The sequence below is a fragment of the Parasteatoda tepidariorum genome, chromosome 4 (assembly GCF_982258835.1).
Source record: "Parasteatoda tepidariorum strain Cologne lab strain chromosome 4, Ptep-v5.0, whole genome shotgun sequence".
NCBI classification, from domain to species: Eukaryota; Metazoa; Arthropoda; class Arachnida; order Araneae; family Theridiidae; genus Parasteatoda; species Parasteatoda tepidariorum.
This window is the reverse complement of record NC_141758.1, coordinates 1,828,001-1,848,765: the sequence shown is the minus strand read 5'-3', so window position 1 is coordinate 1,848,765 and position 20,765 is coordinate 1,828,001. Positions and strand designations below refer to the sequence as shown.

At 28.5% G+C, this 20,765-nt stretch overlaps 1 protein-coding gene across 1 annotated transcript in view; it reads right to left on the bottom strand.

Annotated features, from left to right (window-relative positions):
• SdhA (succinate dehydrogenase, subunit A (flavoprotein)) overlaps positions 1-20,657 on the bottom strand; it is a 43,791-nt gene extending 23,134 nt beyond the window's left edge. The window contains exons 1-7 of the mRNA XM_016060089.4: positions 20,403-20,657; positions 19,986-20,048; positions 16,665-16,826; positions 11,411-11,466; positions 11,244-11,331; positions 6,936-7,100; positions 1,459-1,607 (exon numbers count right to left, since the gene is read on the bottom strand). Of these exons, the coding sequence (XP_015915575.1) occupies positions 1,459-1,607; positions 6,936-7,100; positions 11,244-11,331; positions 11,411-11,466; positions 16,665-16,826; positions 19,986-20,048; positions 20,403-20,462 (743 nt within the window). The 5' untranslated portion in view covers positions 20,463-20,657. The remainder of the gene's footprint in view (positions 1-1,458; positions 1,608-6,935; positions 7,101-11,243; positions 11,332-11,410; positions 11,467-16,664; positions 16,827-19,985; positions 20,049-20,402) is intronic.
• Positions 20,658-20,765: the final 108 nt, after the last annotated feature.

The window sequence follows — 20,765 nt, the reverse complement described above, 5'->3', positions numbered from 1 at the left end:
ACTTGCAGAAAAATCACCCCAGTCTAATCCTGAACAATGAGCAGGATTAGGGGTATAGCACACCCAACTCTTTCATTTTGAGATACACCATCAAGCATTCAACTCTGGACCACAAACAAATTGCCGTTTTTACCTTCTGCTGTTTCAATTTTCTTGAGAAGATTGAGGTGCCCCAAAGATTGTGTGAAATGTAGAAAGATTGAAAGCAAGAAAACGTAATTTTTGGGATCAAGAACACATATCAGGTGGCATGGCACATGGATAGGAAAAAATCCAGTAGATTTTATGAAATATAAATTTCATGACAATTATTGCATAATATATTAAATATTTGACATACAGGGAATTAGAGGTATCTTTTTAGTCACCAAAATACAGAAACTTCATTAAACTTATAACTATAAAAAAATTGCAATAATTTCTAGTTATAATTGACTTAAATGAATTTGAAATGTTATTTATTATGCTGACTCATAATTTTTAAGATAAAACTTCATTCATCAAAGATAGTGAAAAGATTCTTTAATAAACTTAAAAAGGGAGTTACCAAATAAAAATAAATTAAACATTTTAGAAAAAAAAAAAACATCTTTAAGCGGATATCTATTAATGAGGCTTGTTTTTTTTTTATATATATTTATAATACTTATTTAAATATTCAAGAAGCATTATTCAAGAATATGCATTTACTCTAACCTAAAGAAAACAAATCAATAACTAGAATTGCTTAATGATGCAACATCCATTTGCTTTAATTTTTTGACATTACTTTTTAGAATGGGTTCAAGCCTTTGTTGTCTTTTAAATTTTTTTTTTTTTAAGTTTTCTTAAAGCTACCTATTGGTTAGAAATTAATTTAAAAAATTAATTCTTTTTGAAAAGATTAATATTCCCAAAAATACTCCAAAAGATATATCCAACAGAGATTTTTTTCTTCTTTTTATCATCTGCATATCTCAGATATCATCATTTTTGCAACACCAGTTATTATTAGCAACATGTCATCACCAGGAAGAGAGTTGAATCGGTTTTCCGTGCGTCCTATTAGCTTCTGAATAAATTCTAACACTTCTCAAATGATTTCTCCAAAACAAAACAGTAAGCAAAATTGATGCCCCCTTATATTGAATAACACAAAATACTTATAGTTATAAGAAATGTATAGACTAATTTTTAGTATACTTCTTTCTAATAGTAAAATATTTTATTTTTATTGAAAATATCTGTTCTGTTTAGAGTATTATAAGACATGAAATATATGTTTTAAATTTATATACTTACTTTTTAAATTTTCGTCACAAAGTAAAAATACAGTATAATTTTACTTTAGATAAACTAAATTTAAATTACTAAAAAAATAAATACGCAAGTTTAGCAAATTATGAGAGTTCATTGCATTTACTATGAATGAATAAAATGAAAAGTGGTACAAATTGAATGAAAACTTGATTAAGTTACCCAGTGGCTAAGACAGTATTTTTTGCTTTAAATCTGTGGAGTGTTCCATCTTCCAAGCAGAGGGCGATGACTCCCTTGCAGACCCCATTCTCCATGAGGAGGTCCAGGGCAAAATACTCAACAAAGAAGTTACAATCATATTTTAAAGACTATAAAAGAAAAGATAAATTTTAAGTTGGAAATAAAATTTTATTAAAAATGTTTTGTTCAAAACAATATAAGTACACCCAAAAGTGATTTTTGATTAATGATTATTTCTCAATATCACATTGATTTATCAAATTTAATAAATTTATTTACATTTTAAGAAAAATAAATTTTTTACATGTACATACCTTTTTCAATTATTGCAAAATGGAACAAACTAATAGGATAAATGATACAGAATGAATTAGATTGGCTCTTTTATTTTAGTGCCAACTGATTTTTTCTTACAACCTAGGCTGAGTCAACCTTGTCTGGTCTGAGGGTCGAATCCAAGACCTGTGATGTGAGAGCGCCAAGCGCTACCATTCAGCGCACGTTCCAATATTCACACCGGTTACACTGGTTTGCCGCACCGACCGTTCCAATATTTTTGGAACAGATATTCGCACCGACCGTTCCAATATTCCATTATTAGAACTGGTGTCACCAGTTATGCACGAAGTGCACCAGGGTTCTGGTCGGTTTTGTCAGTTCGCATGACTTCATTACCCTTATTTGTTTACAAACTTTACTATACTGCTGCTGAGATCATCATAATTTTGTTGCATTTTTGAATGGATTTTATTATAAATTTGTTATGAAAACTTGTTTTATCATTGAAAATAAGTTTTTTTGAATTAAGTTGAAAGATAATAATTATTATTGGAAATGTATTCTGTAGATGAATCGTCTTGATGTTGTTTATAGCAATGGATATCATTCATAAACGTTTTATTTCTGATATTAGTATGTTTTTGTTTTCAAGACTAAAATTCATCTGAATTTTGATTCGCATGGTGATTAGATTTACTTGATAGATTCACATCGAAAGAATTTAGACTTATGATTTTCAATAAACATATCGCTTTGTAAAATCAAACAACTATCCAAAGCATTATTGTTAAATTTGTAATAGCGATAGAACTTTAAAATAAGTAGAAGATTTATTGCTTCATATGGAAAAGCTCATGTTTACATATTTTTGTAGTCATTACATTTTCACTTAAACATTTTCGTCCAATGTATATTGTTTTCAAAATAAACAAATCCAATCAATATTTGATTGTTAAATATATTTCTTTTGCATTTTAAATTTTTCTTACATCCTTTCTATATTCCATAACAGACCTGGAACGATGAATATTATCCTAGTTTAATAACAAATTATGCTTTTAGTTTTTATTGTATTATACATGATATGAGTTTAATTAAAGGGATTTCAAATATAAACCCTATTAAACTAGCCTTTGACTGACCAAGTTGCTAAAACTAGGTCTTCCTTCAATGTATTGAGCTTATAATTTGCATTGTATGTACTTCTATTTCTCTTTATAATATCAAATCATTTCTGATAACCACAACATAGTAGTGATGACATGGGAATCTATCCTGATCCGTACCTCCTTCAGCACACACGCAAATCAATGTCTTAGATTAATAAAAGATGATATTATATAAAAGTTTAGTTTACGTGAAAGGATCTTAAATAGAGGCCAATGACAAAAGTCGTTCATTGGCCTGTTTCATTAGAACAAGGCTTTTAATGCCAAAGGTTTTTAATATTTATATTACTTTCATAATTGTTAACTAAAATAAATTCCGAAAATCACTATATAATAAATATTCTAGTATTATATTATGACATGATAATTTTGAAGAACATGAAGATTTTATATCTTATTGGTAAATGTTTAATTTAAGCCTTGATTCTGTTTAAAATTTAAAAAAAAATCAACTTCTATTTACATTTCTTATTAGTTCATTACTTTTTTGTTTCAAGATTTCTATTTCTTAATGATAATTATTTTTCAATTCAAGGTATTCATTATGTGATTATTGATCTACATGTAATATAAATATTTATTTTTTATAACACTAACTTAAAAATTTCTGAAACACTTATTAATAACTGTTGTTTTATATACCTTTTTCTTTTAATTATACTACTAAATCTAACTTTTGGCAAAAACTTTTTTAAAAAAAACTGAAATAAGTGAATTATTAACTAGCCTGTGTCATCTTAAACTTTCAGGTTAATATTTGAACTTATTTTAAAAGTTTGATTTAAAACATTTCTGACAAATACAACTTAATAGTTATGACCGGGAGATTTAACTTTATGTGAAACATCTTTGTACACACCATTATTTCACACTAATTACAAACAATAGTTAAGTTTATCTGGAACGATTAAACTTGATGGCAAAGGTTGCTGTCACTATGTGTAATTATATTACTACAAATTTAAATATTTCTGTCCAACATAGAAAATTTTTTATTACAACAATATCTGCAGAATACAATATTAGTGAATTTCTTATTTTTGAATGAAAACGCTTTAAACTTTATCATTAGTTCATCTCTTGTTTTGTTGCAACATTTTTGTTTCTTAAATTTTTTTAAAAATTTAAGTTTTATATATATATTTTAAAATAAAATGACATTGTTGAGTTAAATTCTTTTTTTTTGCCAAATGTCTACATAGCCAAGCTACCACAGCACCACCACATACCAGGCAGTGGATGCTCAGACTTTGAACCAAATGGACCTTTTTTTTCCCTTCTCATAATTAATAAAATTTGTTTGTCCGTGTGCTACTTGTAAATTAAAAAAAATATTTGGCACTAAGCTTTACAGTTGGTTATGTATTAAGCATTTATTTAGAGTCATCTTGTAATTTTATAGAAATAAACACCATAAATAAAATATGGTTTTATAATATGTAATTAAGTTTGGTAAAGTTTGATAATTTTATCATGATACCTTAGAGCATGGCCTAATTTTAGTTAAAGTATTTTTTATTAATTGTGTGCGGGTAATTTTGAAAACCAGAATTTTCAGAAAATCATTATCTTGTGAATGGGAAAATTGAAGTGAAATGTATAAATACTATATATTTTGGTTTTATTATCCAGTATTAGGAGGGATTTTTTTTACCATACAGTAATCTAATTTTTCCAGAGTTTTTTGCTCCGTGTTAACTATTTTGTTAAAATTGTGATCAAAGTACTTTCAACTGGGGCAACAGCTAAAAGGTGAAAAAAATTTGGTTAATATATTTCTTAAAACTAATTATGCTGTTAGGATTGGAGGTGGGTTTGAAGCATTAAAATATTTAAATACTGTTGTGCTCTACATTCGACTTGATTACCGTTAAAGTTTATATATTGTACAAGATAATTTTGAAAGGTGACTTAGCTTCTTGCCAAAGGTGGCTAGTATAAAAAAATATGTTCACTAATAAAAACTACCTAACTTCATTTTTTTTTTATAAATGCTTAAACTGCAGCTAAGAAAAAAAATCTCACAACTGGATTTTGATCTTTTTAGTCTTATTTAACACATGGTTATTTTCAATTTCTGTTAGAGGAACTTAGGAAGTTTCACTTTAAAATTTCTTTATGTAAACAAGTTAGCTTTCGTGAAAAATTTCAGTATGAAAATATATTTATTACTCAGTTGAAATCAATTTGCTCATAAACATTGCACCATATACCATCTCTATCAAAATAGAAGCTGTGTTAATTTTTCTAAATTCTAGCAATGAAATTTTAAACTTATTTTGACTGTTTGTCATTGACATTTAAGCTTACAATGAGAGACATTTCAAAGATGCCACCTCATGTATTTGAAATGCTATCAAATTTACATTTTAAAAGATCTTATTATATTAAGATAAAGTTGCTCTCTTGAGAAAATTCATTATAAAAGTAAGTTTATTACATATTTAAAGTCAATTAATTACGCTATTTACATGAAGAATGAAGCTTAAAGCAAGCTAAATATTTTTTTATTTAATTTAAAAAATAAAAAATCACTCAGGGCAAGGGGGAAAAGAATAGTGTATAACGATTAATTTTTCAAAAAATATGATACCCGCAAATTTCGAAGAAAAACAATGAAATTTTCTCTTTAATTTTGTTAAATATTTAGATATAAAACTTACTGAGATGATGGATGCATTTTGAAATAAAACATTTAAATAGGAAAAATATGCAAAAAGAAACAGAAACTAATATACATAATAGAAGTTTTACTTTCTATCAACAAATTTTAAAAAATAAATAAGATATAATATTTTGCTTTATTATATAAAACAGTTTTAAAAGTCTATATTCTTTAACAAGTAATGCAAAAATAGAATGGTCAAGAAATAAACATAATAGAACAAAAAATAAATTTGTTATCACTAATATATTTTTCTCAAAGATTTCGAAAGAGGAGAGCGTCTGCTTCTGGTTGTTAATGGCAACCAGAACTAAACCTAACCGCACCGATCGTTCCTAAATTACGGTGCGAGCTGAGGACACGTGACTAGTTTGCTTACGTGTAACCAGTGTCACCGGTGTGAATATTGGAACGCGACCTCAGTCACCGGGCGTCACAAATTTTCTATAACTAATAAATTGTTCATAAAGAAAATTTCACAACTTAAAAAGAATCTTAGAATATTGATTTTTATAGAAAAATTAAATTGAAAATATGAAGAACCATATCAAAAATGCATTGTTTAATCAAAAAAAAATTTCACTTTATTTTTTACAATTAATGATTTAAGCTGAAAAAAAAAAAGAATAATTATTAAGAGAAATTTTTCTCAACAAATTCAAAGGAGTATCATTAAAAATTTTAAGAGCTAAAATACAACATACAATGAAAAAGGCAAGTATAAATGCATACTTATCATAATAAAATCATTAAAACATTTATAAAATGCACAACTTTATACATACTGATTGCTAATAAAACATGCAAAATTTGGTAACTGTTACTAAGGCAGTGTTAAGATAAGAATTTACAAATGACACTTAGTAATTGTGAATGATAAATAATGGAAGCAATTGTACAAAAGATTTATTTTTTCTCTTGTCAGTATATATGTGAAAATATATTTTAGAGTGCAAAAGCTGCTAATGCTAAAAGAATTTAATAAGATATTGTTTTGGTATAATACTCTTTCTCATATTTTTAATTTATAATATATTTGACTAAAAGAACATTTATATAAACATTGAATCAATTTTGTTCATTCTGTTACAATCGAGACAATTATTAAATGCATAATTACATACATTTAAATTCAAACGAACATAAATTATACTTTTGATAAAATTATAATAAAAATTAAATAATTCTTAAGAAAAACTCCCTAGTGCTTAATATTTTTATTCCGTAACTTAATTTTTAAAAAAAAAATTTTTTTTCACAATAAAAACTTGACTTTTCTTCTTGAAAAAAAGGGGTGTTTTTTTTAAATTCTGCACATACTTGATTTATCATCATAAACATACCTGTCCATAGAGTGTGTGTAGCAGTGAGTGACCAGTCCTGTCAGCAACACAGCAACAACGATGAGCCTGGCCTCCTTTCCCAAAGTTATAGGATTGGCCACCAAAAGCTCTTTGGTAAATTTTACCATCTTGTGTTCTACTGAAAGGCATACCATAGTTTTCAAGCTTCAAAAAAAATAAATAAATAAATTAGATGGTGAATAAATAATGTCACTTGCTTTATTTTTATTATTTAAACATTTTATTTCTTTATTTGCAAATAATATAAGAAATGGAATCTAATATATCCAAATATATATACAGTCAGACCTCGATATAAGGTCACCCTAAGGGACATCGCAAAAGTGACCTTATAAGCGGGGTGACCTTTTAACCAATTCATTAGAAGTTCGTAACTAAGCATGTAAATAGTACACATTATGATTTTTAAAAATGGTATTACAAGCGAAAAATAAATATTTAAGTCAATAAATAAAATATATTAATATTTAAGTTAATAAATTAAATATTTAAGTCAATAAATTTTAACAAAATTAGAAAAGAATTAAAGAAATTAAGATTTTAAAAAAAAATTTCATTTAAAATAAAGCTGTTCACAAATTTCCTGAAAGTGTACATACATACATTACATCTTACCTTATTTAAAATAATCATTTATACAGGTCTGTCTCGTTTTTGGTTTCATTTTTTGAACAATGTTTTCTAGATTTTGTAACTTCTCAAAATGTTCCTCAGCTCCCTCATGGCTTGTATAAAATTTCGCATGACATTTATTACATTGAAGGCTTCCACTTGGGTTACAACTACAGTCTCAGGATCACTGTCATTGTCCTCACTGTCCACAATTTGTGAAACTTGTGAAACAATTTCAGAAATTGTAGCTTCAGAAATGGTGGCAATCTCCTCATCAATCAAACCATATTCAGCCTCCCCTTCAATGGCAGGGCCACGATTTTTCAGATCTTCCATCAAAACAGATAGAGGAATATCGTCTTCTTCTTCGGTTTTGTCATCTACCATATTCAGAGAACTCACTAAACCAGCACGACGAAAACAATTTGCTATGCATGTGGTGGACACCATGTTCCAACTTTTGTAGACATAGAAAATAGCATCCAAGACAGTAACGGGAAACTCCTTTTTTTGGTTGATGGCAGTGATTAAGTCCTTCAGGAGGAGCTTACTATAGTTCACTTTTAGGTTCTGAATAACTACTTGATCCAATGGTTGGAGAATGCTGGTTACATTGGGAGGCAAGAAAACAAGCTCAATCGAGGCTAACTGTGGGATGTTGGTATGAGCTGTGCAATTGTCTGCTATGAAAAATTTTTTTCGCTTCTTCTTCACAAACTGCCAGTCTAAACACCGTATTGTTTTCTCCCAAATGGTGACGGTCATCCACGCCTTTTTGTTAGCGTTGTAATCCACAGGTAAAGATTTCACGTTTTTAAAGCAATGTGGCTTTTGGAATTTACCAAAAACAAGAGGGCTCAATTTTTCAGAGCCATCCTTATTGGCCCCTAAAAATACTGTAAGTCTTTCTTTACTTTTTTTGCTACTTACACATTTTTCATTTTTTAACGCTAGAGTTTTTTCAGGTAAGACTCGGAAAAAAAGACCACATTCGTTGACGTTGAATACATTGCAGGGCTTATATCGTTTCAAAATGTAATCTTCTAACACAGATTTCCTCCAGTCATTCAAAACAGTTTCGTCAACACCTCCGGCTTCACCACATACTGTCTTGAAAGTTAAATCATGTCCTACTTTAAATCTCTGAATCCATTCATTGCTCGCCATAAAATTAGGTTCTCCCAATTCCGCTGCTATTTGCAGAGCTTTTTCTTTTAGCACTGAACACGATATCGGCACATTTTGTGTTCTAGCCATTTTTATCCATTGGAGAATGGCTTCTTCAATTTTCTCATAAGGGGGAAAATGCATTCCTTTTCTTTTCCCATTTCCAATGCGATGAGAAGACAGAATATTGTTTAAGGTGGTGCATGGTATACCATGTTCTTCCGCAAAATGTGCTTTTGATAAATTTGAATTTTCAAAATCCTCAGTGATTTTTTCTTCATCCGATAGAGTCAACGTCTTTCTCTTTGTCGACACGATGAGAGAGGTTTGAATGAAATTCTTTCCTCTGGTGTGGTCAGCAAATGGTCATGTGACGCGATAGGAAAACTTATCCTTTGTTCTCGGGAGAAAGCCCCCCCCCCTGGAAGTATGGACAGGGACGAGCAATTACTGGCAGTGAAAGCTGGAAAAAATTCTTTGTGAACTAGGGGGTGGAAAATCTCTCCAGGTCCAGGTGTGTTCATTGGCTGCAACATTTTCCTAGAACTCGAGATGGGTAATTGCCTTGTAAGGAAGTTAAATAGGCTTTTATTAGAAAAGAGCTCCCCTCGCCTCAGATAAAAGTGACCCTATAAGCGATAAAGATTTTTGAAACTTGACCGTATATCCGATAATCTATAACAAAGAATTCCTATTCAGTGAGCAAGGACTTTGGAAAAGTGACCTTATATGCGGGGCGACCTTATATTGAGGTCTGACTTTATATATATATATACAAATAAATTGATTGAAATATATTCAAAATATGTGTGTAAGGCTCTTATTTAGAGAGCTCTTCTTGACAATCTCTGAAAGATATCTACAACCTCATGCTGCAGTCAGAGTGCACTAAAGACAATGCAATAAATGATTAATTTTTAGAGCATCTCAAACAAACAAGCTTTAAAGCTAACAAATTTTTATGACAAAATTAAATGCAAACTTAAACAAAAAACATAATTATTTATTTAAAATCTGTTTTTACACATAATTATGTCAGTAGGAATTAATTTAATTGACGCTAAAGTTTATTCTTGGATTCGGTTTTTATGAAGCCAACACAAATGGCATTTCTGCACCAAGAAAATGACTAAAACTAAAATCGTTTGCGAAAAATAATGTACAAAAAATGCTTGAAGTCAACGGAGGTGAATCTGAAGGGAGAACAACCTCCTTTAATGACCATTTTACTGTGGAACTAAGAGTGGTCACTCCTGAGAGGTTTCTTTGTATAATATATTACAGGGACCAGAAAGTAACGTCGTTTCAGTGCATTTGCTATCAAGATTTTATTTCTAATCAATAATGTACTTATTAACTTTTCTTAGCAACAACCTTTCAATGCCGAATCGGAAATGAATAAAAAAAAATTAAATGGTTTTCAGGAAAAACAAATATTTAATGTGCCGAAACGACATTATATATATATTTATCACAGTAAAAGCATGAGGTTTGATAGATCTAGGATTTACCAAAAAGGCTCAGTAAAAGTCCAAAGTATGCTTTAATATGTTTAGTAAAACAATTTGGTATTACTAACGCCTTCAGGTAAAAGCCTAAAACAAAGGATTTTTTTTTAAGGGATTTAAAAGTTTATTTTAAGGTTAAGAGTCAATGCCTGGTATTTGTTTGTCCAGTTTACTGTAATGATATCATTTTAATTGTATAGTAACTTAATTTAAATTTTAATTTAACTTATTTAATTTAATATTTAGTTTAATTCAACAGTTAATTTAATTGTTTTAAAGTAGAGATTTAAGATTAAATGAATTTTCGGTCCTAACCTGTTTTTGGAACATATGTTTGGGAGGACGATATTTCTGTTTTCAATCAAACTGTATTAAAAAATCCTAATTAAGGAGTTGAGCATAATCTTTGACCACTAGGGTTTAATGTGGGTGGATCATTGAATCTTCCTTTTTTAATTCAGAATTGGTCAAAGATAATATTTTGATTAGATCTTAACTTTTAAGATGATTGTGTTTTAACTTTTCAGGGGGTAGTTATTTATAATAAAGTTGGGGGGAAAAAAGAGAGAGAGAGAGAATTGTTTGAATACAGCATTGATTAGAAATAAAAAGTATTAGAAAATTAAGAAAGAGAATTAAGTAACAATGGAGGTAGAAAAGTTGATTATCTGTTGTTTTAACATGAAAAGAAACAGATGATCAGCAAAAAAATGATAACCTTTTCACAATCTTCTTTATTCTTTTCCCATGGGTGTTATCTTTTGGAAAATTATAATTCCTTGATGATTAAGAAACTAAATTTAATACCTTCACTTCTATATTGATCATTTAAAATAAAAGGTAAATGGTATATTAAAAGATTATGCACAAGATTAAACTACACTAAATTATAAACATAATATCAACAAAACATTTTCTTTTATCATTTTCTCATTTCTAAAGTTTAGAAAGTTGGAAGAATCTCTGATTTATAAATATTTAAAAAGAATGAAACTAGTACCTCAATAACAGCTTGAGGAGCTTCCCTTGTCATATAATGAATGGCATCTTGGTCACCCAGCCAATCAGATCCCTTCACGGTGTCATACCTGTTGGATCAAAAATACAAATGAATGAAGACTACATTTAATACCTAAGGAAGTATTTGAAAGGTAACAGAAATCTTACATGTGCCATTTCCAGTCATCTGGCTCCATGTTTCCTAACGCAGCATTAATACCACCCTGTAAGAAAAAATTTATACTCAGTTGAATTAAAAGTATAAACTAATCTCAGCCTATGAAGGATCAAGAACAATCACGCCCAAAAGTATAATGCTAGGTAAATGCACCTTTAGCACCTCAGATGATTGTTTAGATATAATCAACCTTTTACAACTGATAGGTTGAGAACAGTTTTTCTTTTCATAATTAGAGCTTGAACTTTGAAGATCTAAAAAAATCTATAAAAAGGCCCTTACGCAGTGGTCGAAAGTAGTGCACTACAATTAGTGAAACTACTACAGTTTTCCTAGTTTATAGTGTAGTGTGCTACATTTATTTATTAAAAAAAAGTACTGTAGGGAGTAGTGTGATACAAAAAAACAGTAGTTTGAAACGATTCCTGGCAACTACTTTTAATGTTCGTTTCGAAAAGAAATAAGGTTCTAAAGCAACAAATTTTTTGCATCTGATGGGTACAAATCTATGCAGGTCCGTTAATGGATGCAATGAAAATGACCCTGTAGTTGAGCGTTAACAAAAATTACGTATTTAAGCCAACGCATAATTAATACTTAAACTAGCCATCACAAAAAATAGAAAATGAATCACTTCAGTCAAATTTTCACATGCGAATACACACTCGTGAAACATTGATGTTATTTAAAAGTAAAGGAACGTATTTTCCATGTACTAAATTTCCTAGAGTAGGGGTGCACAACCTTGTTGAGTGAAGGGCCACTTGCACAGCAAGTTGGCTAACGAAAGGCCGCACATGTGTTTAGACATGTTAATGACAAATGTAATGTTTAATTAAACATTAGCGTTCTAATTTTTTTATCAATAAGCTTAGTAATATATTTGCAAAAAAGTAAAGGTGTTCAATTATTAGAGTTCATTCAAAAAAAAAAAAATATCTTTTTTTTTTTTGCAAATTATACTTTTTTTTTACAAAAAAAATGGCTATTTTTATCATATGAACAATAGATTTATCAAAATAAATAAACATTGAAGAAAAGAGATGTTTTTTTTATCATATTTTACAATACGAAAATTTTAGAATTAACTTCTAATAAATAAAAAAAAACTGCAATGCCCACAGAATGAAAGTAGGAAAAAATTTAGTCATAAGTAATATAAATTCAAATTAAATAGTTTAATTTAAGAAAATTTATAGGCTTTAAACAGAAGAACAGAAAAAAAAACTTTTTTTTATAGAGGTTTTTATTATAACACTGTAAATTTTAATAGCATTTCTGTTGACTTAATTCTTTTTTCTTGGCTTTTTCTGGTAATTGGAAAACTGAGATGTTCAGCTTTAAAATTTTCTTCAAGAAATTAAGATCGATTTTCATGTTCTCTGTTTCGCTTTTCGACATTTTCAAAAACATTCTCAATTGGCCTTATTTTTTAGTGTTAATTAATAGGAAATATTATTCTGAGCATTTAAATTTTAGTTTCAGTGTTGCTATGCTGCTAAAAGATTTTGCTATTTGACCCCAAGTGTACGCCTTCTGGCCGATTTTTTTTCCTTCTCTTTTTGAAGAATATTTGGTTTTTAACCAAATCACAATTCATTACCACATTCGACCAAATAATATTCGTTCAGGAAAAAAACAAAGGAAAAATAACTAGGATTTACGATGAAACTGTACCGAAGCCCCACATCAAAAAGTGATGATTTAAATGCGAGATTAACATTCACGTAAATACCCAGTAAATAACGTAATCACCTAAATAGCACATTCACGTGTCGTAATAACATCATAGTTAAATAACGGGATCGTCAAAATCATGTGGAAAGGCATAGAAATAATTGGGGAAAAAATTACTTATATTTATGCTGAACTGAGCATGAATAAAGCGCGTCAAATGCACCATTTAAAATTTGCATGCTGTAATAAAATTATTGGAATTTTTTATAATACGTGGGAATGCATAGCAATAACTGCCGAAAAAAATTGCTGAAAAAAAGAAAGAATTGCAAAAATAAAAAGATAAAATATCACTTAGATTTAAGATTAAATCATCACAAATAAAGTGCATCAAAAAGTGATTATTCAAATGAGCGATCTAAAACTTGCGTCGTAATAAAAATTCGGGATTTTTGAAATCACGTAGAAAAGCGGAAATAACTGTTTTAAAAAAAAATCATTTATATATTTACGATAAAATCGGCGAAAGAAAGCACGTTGAACGTACATTTACTAAAGAATCTGTTAAAATTGATTGTGTCAAAACGTTATGACTTAAAAGTGCGATTAAAAATTGCCATTTTCTAAAATTTTTTTATTGCGTTTAGAAGCTCTCGCGGGCCGCACTTCTGTAGTCGAAAGGCCGCAGGTTGTGCACCCCTATCCTAGAGGAAAGAGCAAGCAATTAAAAAAATTGCAAGTATTTGATAATTTTGCATTTCTTAAAATAAATATTTGCTGTCGAAAAGGAAAAAAAAAGGTTAAAGAATGAATTTGGAAAAAATTCTTTGGAATAACTAACTGGCTCATGCTCACCTAAATGAATATTTCTCAATCATTGCCTTTTATCTAATGTGAGTCAATTTCGTATTCAAAGCAATTTTAAACATGGATGTAAATTAAGTTCCACAACAAAGTTCGTCTCCTTAAAGTAAGGAAGTAGTTGCTAATAGTTAAAAATAATGTAGTTTTTCTGACCAGTGCCCTTAACATGAAAAATATTGCTCGTAAAATAAAAACATGACGAAAAAAATCGAAAAAGAAATCTCATAATTACACAAAATTTTCAATCTGAAAAATTTATGGGCTTGGATAGACTGGTCGGTAGGGCGCTGGGTCCATGTTCAAGAGTTTGATCCCCCGACCAAAGCAAATCCCCGTGTAGTAAATTGTGACTGATGCATGTTAAATTTGCTGAGTCGCAAAGTCCTCTATGTTCCCAGAACAAATCAGTACCTCTGTGGGTACTGATCCAGGAGTTTCCTTGTCTTCTGGATTGATTCAAAATTAGAAGGCTACGGAGTTTAACATTAGTAGTCGTAAACCCAAAAATTGGGTCAGCTGTTCAACGACAGATATAAAATAAAATCTGAAACATTTTTTTCCTAAAATAATCTGGTAAGATAGAATTGTATTAAAACATGCCTATTAAGACAAACTGAGGTGTAATTTTCATAGAATTTGATGAATGCAAACACTATTTAGAAGAAAGAAAAACTATATATATATATATATATATATATATATATATATATATATATATATATATATATATATATACATAAAAGTTTGATTTCATGACACCACAAGAAATCAGAATCGTATAACATTATTTTACTGTTGTCTAACATATTACATAAGAAAATATGCTTGACTGCACTAAGTCACTTTTGTGCTGAAGCTTTGGTTTCACATAATTCAGAAATTAAAATTACTCCATCTCTAGAAAAAACTTTAATGAATTGAATAATAGATTATCTCAGATAAAATGTTTAAATGTTGTTAGAATATATTTTAAAAATTTCAAAAAATGCTCTAATTTTTTTTAAAAAAAAATGCCAAAACATCACAAAAATGCCCTAAGGGAAAAATTAATAAATATAAAATAAAATAATAATATCAAAACTCACCATATATTTACAATAATAATAATACTAATAATAATGACCTAAAACAGCCAATGTTCCAAAAGAATAAGTTCAAAATGCTTATATCCAAAAATACAAATAGCATAAATATATCAGGTGACTGTTTGAAAAAACGGCAGAATAAAAAATTTAATTAAAACATATAAGTTAATCATAAGTAACATACATACAACTTCTTATAATGTTGCTTAGAAACGAACTTTTTAAAAAATAAATAAAAATAAATCAACAGCTCAAGCTCAAAATATATGTCAGTTTTATCAGAATATAATTATTAAAAAATAATTGTAAAAACATTCTCAAAAAAAAAAAACTTGTTTATTAAAATTACAAGTTAAACAAAGTTTTCCTTTAGTTGATATTATTTTATTTTGAATGGACAATTTCTTTTAAGAATTTGTAATCATGCATTTTTTTTTTTTTTTTTTTTACTTAATACAATTTGCATTTGACACTTAAAATCAAATCACTTCAAAATTGTTTCTCTTAAAAATAATTTTCAACCTTACAATATAAGTTTTCCCACTTCTCTTTTAATGACTGGGAAAACAGTTGAACGAGGATCGAGATATCGCAACACCTTCGGTCCTTTCACTGGCTCATTAAAACGAATGTTGTGGTAGTTGGAAATTGCGTCAAATCTGCCTAATCTATGCTCCTTTTAAATCTCTAGTTAAGTCACAGCGAGACATTATAAAAGTTCAATGGGAGTGGCAACATAAGCTATCTTGTAAGGCAATGTTTTTCTTACAGGAAAAGCCATCTTACTTACTTGTACATTAATTTAAGCAAGATGTTCAATAGCTTGTAAATGATATGAAGATCCCAAATCTGTATGTTTAATAGAAAGTCAAGATTTAACAGAAATCTTTGCCTTGTTTTCCTGAAGCTACTCTTGTGTATGTTGAAGTTTCCGCAGCAGCAAAGTCTGTGCTACAGCAGATGTTTTACATAAGTGTTGTATTTAGTATGTTCTATTTTCCATTTTAAAATCATTTGTTCTTTAATTAACACTCTAATAGTCATCAAAATGATTTATTTCAGAACTTTTTACTTGGTTAAACCTCTGAGTATCTCACTCTGCAAACATAATTAATGGATAGTGAGAAAAAACATGACCAACAATTAGACCTTCACCCGCTCACTAACCCATGCGAGTGATGCTTAACTTTGGTGATCTACTGGGAACCATGTCTTATGATCAGTGCATTGTAGAACTGATCGCCTTGTGAAAAATATTCTAGTATTTTTAGCTATGGGTAAATATTTACAATATATTTGCAGGCACAATACAATAACCTCATATTATAATATACTATTCTGCTCAGACCACAAGCATTGTTGCATCAATAAAGTATATACATGAAATATAAATAAAATAAAAATTTTTACTCTGATTTTTTAAAAAATATTTAACTTAAACATTCAAATAAAAAAAAATTTCATTCAAAAGTAGAAAATTAAAGAATCTGTTAGTATTTAAAACAAAAATAAAGAAAAAATAAACGTAACAATTTATTTCCTAGCAAATAGAGTATCTCAACTTTTGTTTATTTCATTTCATTATAATTACAAGTAAAAAGTAATTAAGTGCTATTACCTGTGCAGCTACTGTGTGGGAACGTGTTGGAAAGAGTTTTGTTATGCAGGCAGTTTTAAATCCCTCTTCAACGAGTCCAAAAGCTGCTCTGAGCCCTGCACCACCTGCACCAACAACCACAGCATCATAAGTGTGATCCACCACAGGATAGTCAGTAGAAATCTTAAAACACATACAAAAATAATGTTAAAAGAGCAATACAGGTGGTGATTTCTACAGCAGAGAGCTGCTTTTTTTTTTTTTTTTTCTTCCTTTAGAGAAACTTCCAGGTCATGGTATCCAATCTACTCTCTCATCATTTAAATAAGGTTTATTTTTTCTTGCTCACTGTTTGAACTGGCATTTATTCAAGAGGGATTGTCCTTTTTTGTACATCAAAATCTTCAAGTATACCATGGTTTATGTATCATACCATAAAGAATATTAATTCAATTTTAAAAAATTAATATTTTCGTGAATTCAAAAGAGCTTAGGTTATGAAACAAATATTACCTTACAAGCTTTCTTTCTAAATAATAATCTGCACAAAATTATCAATTAAAAAGCAGTTGTCCGATAAAACACATGAATAAAACATAAGAATTACCTAGTTATGACATGTAAGCAATAACAATTTAGAAATAAAAATATAGATAAAACAGAGTTGCCAAATTAGCAATTTTTTTTTTAAAACTTAGATAACCATGGTTTTTCTTTAAAATCAAAACCTAAATAATGCAACAAGAACAAATGATAAAAAGATATCTCATGAATTTAAGCTCTTACTTAAAGACAAGCAAACTAACTTAGTTTTAACATTCTAACAGGAAATGTTCTTAAAAATTCCCCAGCATTTATTTTTGCTTAATTCTTTATTCAAATCACCATCTAGGCTGATTTCAAGCCATTTTAACATTTTCATATTGGAAAAAGGCCTAAAACTCTTTTAAAAAAATCAAATAGACATACCATCATACAAATTGTGCCCTAGAACACAGATTCGTTGATTAAAAGAAGTTACCAGGCTCTAAATCAAGTTTATATACATGAAAAAAAATAACCAATTAAAAACTAATATAGTATAGTTATCATAGTAAAAATTATTAAGCTTAAATAACTAAGAAGTATTAAATGTATTTTAACTATATTAAGAACCTTTTATCCAATTTTAAAAAAGAAAAACCAGAAGAAATGTGCTTGGTTTTCACACTTTTTTTAACTAGAAATATTGAGGCAAAATGTGGAAATTCTAGAAGTTCAGAGTAAAAAAGTGGGAGGGATTTTTTTCTCCTCGAGTCAAGAGAAACCTATTGAATATCATTATTTAAGAATGTGTGCAGAAGGGACAAATTCTTTATTTTTTTCTGCGTATTGGAAAGAATCAGTGTCTTTTAATAACAAGTCTTTAATAATAGTTCATGTGATTATCAGGAATAAGATGATGATTCTATTACATGAACTCTCTTAAACCTAAATCGGTCATTTAAACTTTGTAGCAGGAATAATATTTAAAAAATGTCACACTCCTGATATTCAAAAATGCCACTCTATTGGCATTTTCTGAGCCAGAAGATGAATTTAACAGCTAATACTGTTAAAGTGAGTTCAACAGGAAAAAAAAAGAAAGTAAGTTTAGAAAAAAAGTAAGTATGATTTTTTTTCCCTTCGGATTTTGAATATCAGGAGCTTAAAATTGGACGTGCTTTACATGTCCAGTTCTTAAGAATTCGTGATTTGAAAATAGGAAGTTTTTTGGAAAAATCACAAAGCAATTTCAAGATAATTCTTTTCAAAAGTTATAATCATTTGTGTGTGTGTGTGTGTTTCAGCTATCATTATTAAGCAAATTAAAATTAGATAAGCTAAAAGGTAAACATCCCTACAGCCATATTGTTAATTTAATCTTGGATAATATTACATTTAAAACACAGAACAAAGGCTGATTTAAAAATTTGTCTTCTTTCATTCTAACAAATTTTAACAATCAAAATAAATAAATCTACTTCCTTTCGTCCAAAAAAAAAATCAGCTTTTTTTAATCAAAGTATTTTCTTATTTTCTCTTACTGTATTAGGAATAGCTAAATATTTATATCCCTTTAGCAAGTGCACTTAAAGAGTTGTTTAGAAGATAAAAGCAGTAAAAGAAAAACTAACTTCAGTAAGAAAAAATAAACTAAGAAGCTGAATATTAATAGTTAATAATGAAACACTTGTGAGCAGGCTTTGTTTTTTATCTTTTATTTTTTTTTTAAAAGAAAATTGGTTAAATTTTATTCATTGTTCTGTAATATTTTGTTTATAATTTTATTAAATAGAATTGATTTCCTTTTTTAATTTGAAGCTTGTTTTTAAATGTAATTTTTATCTTAATATCTGCACTGCTACTTATATCTATATATCTGCATATCTATCTTATAGATATATCTATATCTATATATCTATCTTTTTATCTATATATCTGCACTTAATATCTGCACTGCTACTGCACTGTTTACTTCTTTTCTTTTTAACACATTTTTTCTTTTTTATTATTGACATCAATTTGACAATGCTAATCATATTTTAGTTAATTGTCTTTACTTGCCAGTTAATATTGCTTAGTTAATTGCCATACTTGGCAAATAATAACAAAACATAATGGTATACTAATTTACATTAATATTTGTATATTAATTATTATTCAACAGAATAAGTACACTTCATTCCTTTTTTAACTTCAGAGACCAATTGCTTGGAAAAAATCAACTTTGAGGACTCGCAAAATTTACATTGATTTTAAATACATGTCCTTCCTTTGTGATAACTTTCCTTAGGTTATTCCATAAAAGAGGCATATTTCCATATTAATATTTGCGTAACTTGCAAAAAAAAAAAAAAAAAAAAAAAAAAACCTGCTTTAAAACGCTAACAAAACCTTGTGATTATTCTGAAGTAAATACTGTTACAGAAATCTTTCCTATGTAAGGGAAATCACATTATCCACAATATGATGACTCCTAACAAATGGGGCAAAAGCTTCCAGAAATTTTGAACTTTAAGAGCCTTCAAATATTATTTAAGTTTGCTTCAATTTACTAATAAGTTAAAAAAAATTTTAAATTTATGAGAGAATACTAAACAGTGCAAAAATTTAAGAGGATGTGTCACATGATCCAACAGATCATCAAAAAAAATTTTATTTTTTAAATTAAGAGATGCATGAGGCTTCTCTCCTTCATTTTTTTGCCAAGAAACAGAGATGCTTATAGTTTGAAAATTATGCAGGTGAAAGAAAAAGGACACTAGGTTTTAAAACTTTAAAAAGCACAATATTGCTCAAGTACAGGAATTCAAAACTCACCGCACTATTAGAAACACCACCAGCTGTCTGTCTTCCTTTCACAGAAAAGTGAAAACGTCGAAGCTGAAATACATTTTTTAAAAAAATAAATAATAATAATGAAGCAAAACAACAAGGAAAAATTATTTATCTAAAAAATAAATTTTTTTTTAACTAATGTAATTAATGAGTAAAATTATTTATGTAAATGAAATGTTAGAACAGCAATGAAACTGACTAATTGATATTTTGTTGAAAATACCGATGAATTTATAGCAAAATATTTATTTTACAACCCTGGTTCAATTCAAACTTCTTATGCAAAATTGTGAATTGGCAGGTGCATACATTAAGGTTGTAACATTAAAAATTACGTAATTCATGTATGCTAGAGAATTTAACGTAAGCATCTAAGGTCAAAATTAAAGGACTTCTTACATTTGAACTTAGTAATTTCTTGTGACGAAAAGCACTCAGCATTCTAGAACTGAGAACCATTGCGTGTTTATTTATAAGTAGAAGAAAAATGAAACTATTCGAAAGATTTAAAAATGTTATAATATCAGGAATTCAATGGAATAAACCCTGATCATAGCATAGTTCATGGAGTAGTTATATAACCCGGGAATGGATATTACAAAGAGCGAAGAGATAATTGTAACACTAAATCTACGCTTATAGCTTTCTTTTGTCTATAAAACCAGTTTGAAAAAAATGTTCATTGTTTTTTTTTCAGTGAAAATAGAATGCTTAATTAAATTATTATTATTACGCATTAAATTCAATTCATACTTTATAATC